Genomic DNA, 6,134 nt, shown 5'->3' with positions numbered 1-6,134 from the left:
AAGATCACCAAAGCACATCAGAAAGAGTAAAGGAACAGAAAATATTTATTAGGTAACTACAGAGATAAGGTAACTAAGAAGTGTGATGATGGGAATTTTAAAATGTTTGAAGTGATATGGGCAGCAAAACTGAATGATTATTAATTTCAGGTCCTAAAAAACCCTAACAAAGCTAGGAGGATGGAAGAAGAAAGCAAGCAGAAGACAAAGAAAGATCTCTTCTTCTCACTATGATCTTAGCTTTGAAGAAGTAAGATGTAAGACACAGATCCAAGAAAAATTTCCAAGCATAAGATAAAATAAGTTGAATCTTTCTTCACTGTAGTGATGAAAAAACCATACACAGTTGAGAGGAAAGAGATCAAAAGGGATAACAAGGTCTTCTACCTAAGAGCTCCTATTCCTAGTTTGTTGCCTGTTATAGCTGAGGAACACACCTCAGCCAATCCCTTCAGGTATTTTAGCTTTTAAAGACCAAATAATGATCTAGAGGGAATATTCTGGGGTTCTAAAATTAGGGGCCACAGAAAAGAAAATGTAGCTTCTCTTACCCTCTTCTGTCTTCCTCCAAACAGCAGAACCCTTTGCTGCCTTCCAGAAGGGTTAATTTTGGCCATCTTAACTTCTCCAAAGGACCAGAGACCTTATACTCACCATGTTTACTCTTAGAAACACCTCATTGCTGAGCTTTAGGTTGTCAAAAGATTTTGAAAAAGTTGACCATGAGTTTAAAAGATTCGTACATTCAGTCCCATCAGATGTCATGAGAGGCTTGAAAAATCTTTGTCCTGAGGGCCAAGTAATGTCCTGACTTGGGATCATGATCAACTGAGCACGAGTTCCCGAAGAAGAGTTAATAAAGTCTTTGCATATAGATCAGAATAATTTCAGATAAGAGTAGGGAGATTAAGTCACCACTACATCAGGTGCTGCTGTGATTGCTAGCAAAACTGTACGTGTGGTCGTGGTGTTCATAGTTTAGAAAGGAAATTCGTAAATTGGAAGTGGTTATAGAAGCACTGAATGAATGATTCAAGGAAAACTTGCTTTATATTGAAGGGCGCGAGGTCGTTCCAGGTTTGGCTTAACAATGAGAGGTTCTTCCAAGAAGTGGCTTGATCAGTGTTGTTAAGAGAAGTGTTTGCAGTAATGAACTTTAGGCATATTGTGTAGGTTCTTTTATACACAGTATGTAAGGACTGGAAGTTGAATGTAAACATGAACAGATTAGAAATAACGTGTATGTTTTAGTGGCAGGGAAATTAACCTGTAAAACAACTTATCGGAAGTTGTGATTGGGTTCCTATAATTGGAAGTATTTTAATAAGAAGAAAGTTTTTCTAATTAATATCTTAATTAGAAAAATAATTAACTAAGAAAAGCTAAACAGAAAAAGGTTAAATGGTTTTAGAATCTTTGAATTGCTTTTGTTTCTTAACTAACCCCATCTTCCCCAGCTGGGTAAGTTCACATGGCTGATTGCAGAAGGCAATTGTATTATGATTGGCTTTCTTGCTTTGCTTGGAACAGTTCACTTTGTTTAACAGCTGCCTCACTTGTTCGTTGCTTAAATAATAAACTACAGAAACGTACTGTTAGAAAGCTGCAAAAATTATAGTCGAGAATATATTTTGTCCACTGCATTATATATAAAGATGTGAAGCAGAGATCAAAGCACTTTGCCTCCTGAAGTTTTCTGATAACATAAAAGAATTTCAGTGGTTGAGTCAAAAGAAATTATCCAGAATTGAAGCTTTCATTCAACAGAAACCAGTGTGATTTCACTAACAGCATATACCTCCTCATAAGGGGTGGGTGAACACTTCCAAGATGTTTAGTATCTTAAAAGCTTTTTGGCTATACTTGTTTAGGTTTGGGTCCTGTTTTTGTTTCAGACACAGTCTTAAAAACAGACCTCCAACTGCTTTAGAGAAACACTGGAGAGGCTGTTTGTTTTCTAAAGTGCAGAGGTTAGTTAGTAAGTTAGTTTGAAATAAAACCTCCCTGCTTTGATGTTCTCTAACCAGTCACTCCAGCAGCATGTCTACCACGGCCAAAACAATGAGACAGAGCAGTCCAATCAACTATTTATCCTGTATTCACTAGTAAAAACATGCACAATAAAACAATTCTGAACTGAAGCTGAGCTGTACCACTTGCAACTCAAGAGAAACTGTGTCTTTATCCAGTTCAGGATATTGTTTCATTAATGCAGAGGGACTACTGAGGAAAGACTCAGTGAAGAGAACTCAACTCTAATAGAAAGACGTACAATATAAATAAATAAACCGCACATGACTCGAGGTGTAAATGGCAAGGCAGTTGCAGAGGCAATGCACTCAGAATGCCTCAGTAACCCTGCTGCCATATGGAAGGTCACACAGGAGTGGGGGGGATGCTGGTTGACAGCAAATACCCAAATCTGTGTATTTCTGAGAAACACATGAAGGCAAATCTGAACGGGATCCTGAGATGATCAAGGAATGGGGGAAGGTGGCGGAGATAGGGGAGGAATTATGTGTTCGTCCTAAACAGAATGAGATTAGAGCATGCTAACAACATGCCACATCTTTCCTGCTATACACCACGTGACTGTGTATAAGAAGCAACGTATTATGCATATGCCTAAAAAAGAAGGTTCTCCAGAAATGAGGTCAAATGCTGTGATCTCACTTTCAACACAGAAAATTTGCAATAAAACAAGCAAATTCTTTGGTGGTGGTGTGAATTTACAGAGAAGTGGCCCACTTGTGATTATTCTAGCAGTGAAAGTATGGCAAAAGTTATAGCAATAAAATGCAAGTAAGAACCTGCTTATATCTTCATTTGTTCTTAAAAAACATTTAAAAAGAAAGGGAATAAAAAGGGATATATAAATTGTTCTATAGAAGATTATGAAAATGATAGTTTTCCAGACAGACTTAAGAAAGGAAAGACAGTAAGGCATACAACATAGTTTAAAAAACCCTGTAAATATGGTGCATGTATTGGGTGGGTACAAGGTTCTTACCAAAATCAGCTCATCGTTAGCTAATTCTCGAGTCCAGTATGTTTTGGGGCCATTTCCTTCAATAAGAGTTTGTTTGCAATAGATCTTGTTTTCATTCTCCCAAGTGGCCAAACTCTGCAGGCAAGAAAATCATTAGGAATAACAATTATATTCCCCAGCAGCATGAGGCAGAGACACGACAATGAGCAGTGGTGAAAATAATTTCTGCAGTAAAGGAGCAGCGCATAGATAAAGGCAAGGGGAAAAAGACATCAGTGGAAAGTGGTGAAATCAAAATGATATGAATAACAAAGTAACTGTAAATGTGCCTTTTGAATGTAAATCCGCATTTGTTTCCAAATTTAAAAACCACCCAGTTTTCATAAAATGAATGATGTTGGTGTTGAAAAGTATAATGTAGAAACACGTCATAACGTAGTGCCTACATTCCCAAGCATCTTTGTACACATAGGGCTTGATCCAGCATTTATTGCTACGGAGTCCCCTTAGTGTAAAAGCACCAACAATCCTGTGTATCATTTTGTAGCCATAAATAATGCAGCATTTGTCACTTACAACCTTTCATGCTATATGGCACTGTGCCAAGTTAACTGTACATTAAACTTATTGTGCCAACAAACCAGAATAAATCACAACTACATTAAAGAAACTTTGTTAGGATTCTAGTGTTTGCAGTATTACTTTTTTAAGGCCACGGGTCTGGAGACTGAAATACCCTTGGGCATTTTTCAAAGCATTTCAATAATGACTATGAAACCACTGAAAAATAAGTTAACAAAAACAAACTGTAAGATTTTGTTTAGCTTTCACAATCAGGCAAGACCCAACTCTGTTGCTTTTCATTGCAGCACTGAACTATTATCCTACATTGCAATGGAACAGCTGTACAGAATGATGCCCTGTAATGAATGTGCAAGTAATCGCTTTATAACCAGCACATGGGAGACATCCATTAGGCTGTGATTATGTACATATATATCTGTGTGGATGTGCATGTATGCATAAATTCAAACTAACAGTTCCCAGACTTTCCCAGGGGAAAAAACTTTACTTTGATTTTAAATTAGCTGTCTACCTTAGAAATATTTCTTCAAAACAATCGGTTTTTTAAGCAAACAAGCCACCTCAAATGGCAGTTATAGAAGCTACGCCTTGCAGTACAACTACATTTGACTCGCTCTTTGTCTGTATGAACAATGGATCAAGTTAGTTGGCAGCACAAAACCCTTCCCCTCATAAAGTGTATCAAAATCTATCAGCAGTCAGCAATTTTGCCAGATATTGCAAATTACATTCTGAAGTATTATTTTATTATCTGTCAGTTTGTGCTCTGTGGCCACATCTTGGTTATAGGCACACACAGCAGTACAACTTATTCCTAGGAGTGGGCTATAAATAATTTCACAACACATGGAAAAAATTTACTACTTCACAAAACACATTTCTTTAAAATTTTTCTAACTTTCATAGCTTACAGCCATAATTATTGTTTTTCCATCTGCAGCAATAAATCCTCCTCTAGAAAGCAGGTCACATTTATTGCGTATGCATTATGCATGAAGACACTAAAATACTACTTTTGCCGAACCAGATAAATTAACAAAGCCAGCAACATTTCCTGAACAAACTGTTAAATATCTGGTAACTCATCCTAGAGATCAAGTGGATGTTCTAAATGTTCACTGACTCCCAGAATCTGCCTCTCTTTTTCATAATTTAAATTCACAGCAATTGCATTGGAGATAGCAAGTTTTGAATTTTTAGTGGTGTAAACAGTCTCAGAAGCTGGCCCAAGAATTATCAGAGGTCATATTTTGGGAAGTAGGTTATTTCACCATCATAGAATACTTTTAAAACTGTATTCTTATTTGGGACTACATTCTGATACTCTATCCATACTTCTTTTATAAGTGTTTTATATGTACTTCTCTTAGAAATATGAAATCAAAGTGCCTGAGGAAAGGATAACTAACTCATGCTTTTGATAACTTTCTTCAAGAGAGAGCTATGATCACAACCCAGTTCTCCAATACCTCAGATCCCACGTACCTATACCAGTGAGAAGCTGGTGTCAGATGCTGCCAACTTAGAGCCCCGTCCACAGCCACAGAAGTGGTTACAAATGTAGAGAAGCAGGGCCTTACACACAAGCCCAGAACACCCCAGTGAACGCCTTCTGCTGCATTTCTGCACAAGGTGTAATTATGGCTGGTGTAACACTAGCTGAAAGTCTGCTTCACACTCTTAAAGACTTATCTGATAAGCAAACTGGAGACATGCACTTGCAAGGGAATGAAAGAGGATTTCACCCCCAGACTACCAACAGTCTGTGGTCCTGCTTGTGAACTCAGCAGATTCACTTCAGGACAAAAGTTATGTCAGGTTTGTGCACTAAATCCTGACTCTCGAGGTCTCTCTTGCTCCACCATTCCCCATGTTCCTGTCAGAGACAGAGGATGGGGAGAGATTTCACTGTAGCTGAGGTCTCCAGGGGACAGGGAAGCAAAAATAGCTGGACAAAACCCTAGCAGCCAAGGAGCAAGCAAGCAGATACTCTACCATTGGGACGTGCCATGCTCTGATTTCAGTTTTACCTTGTCTTGCAAGAGGCAGAATGTCAGACAAGGGACCAGAGGAGTGGCGACCACCAACAACCCCCAAAGAGTGTTTCTGGGAAGAAGGCAGAGGGCAGCAATGCCACTGTCTGGGAACACGGGCAGCACATGTGTTTGTCTTATCTGGAAAGAACTTGGTAACACACACACAGACACCCCAGCTCTCCTCCTACCCTGCACTTTCGTCCATCCACCGTCTCCTCCTCAAAGCTCTCCCCGATTTTGAAGTTGATCTCAGTGGTGCGGACAGTGGTGGAAGTTTTGATGTAGAACTGGTCCCCATCTTGGCGGATCTCCACGTGGGGTTTGGAGGCGGCTGCCACCGCCACCTTCCTGAGCATGGCATTGACACCTGGGCGAAGGGGGGAGGAAGCAGAGCTTGAAGCGGCCGTGCCCGGGGCCGACCTCGCCCAGCACCACGCAGATCGGAGGGGCGAGAGGCGGGCGGCGGCCCCGGGGCACCGCGCATAGCCCTACGGTGGGGCTCCGCGCAGCCCGCCGCGGCAGGG

General features: G+C 40.0%; 1 protein-coding gene across 1 annotated transcript in view; it reads right to left on the bottom strand.

Annotated features, from left to right (window-relative positions):
* Positions 1-5,984, bottom strand: part of CRABP1 (cellular retinoic acid binding protein 1) — a 12,965-nt gene extending 6,981 nt beyond the window's left edge. The window contains exons 1-2 of the mRNA XM_010187922.1: positions 5,799-5,984; positions 3,011-3,124 (exon numbers count right to left, since the gene is read on the bottom strand). Coding sequence (XP_010186224.1) covers positions 3,011-3,124; positions 5,799-5,966 — 282 coding nt within the window. The 5' untranslated portion in view covers positions 5,967-5,984. The remainder of the gene's footprint in view (positions 1-3,010; positions 3,125-5,798) is intronic.
* Between the last annotated feature and the right edge of the window lie 150 nt (positions 5,985-6,134).

Source organism: Mesitornis unicolor, unplaced genomic scaffold (genome assembly GCF_000695765.1).
Source record: "Mesitornis unicolor isolate BGI_N332 unplaced genomic scaffold, ASM69576v1 scaffold28717, whole genome shotgun sequence".
Lineage (NCBI taxonomy): Eukaryota > Metazoa > Chordata > Aves > Mesitornithiformes > Mesitornithidae > Mesitornis > Mesitornis unicolor.
The sequence above is the reverse complement of the archived record's forward strand: the minus strand, read 5'-3'. Positions and strand labels throughout refer to the sequence as shown.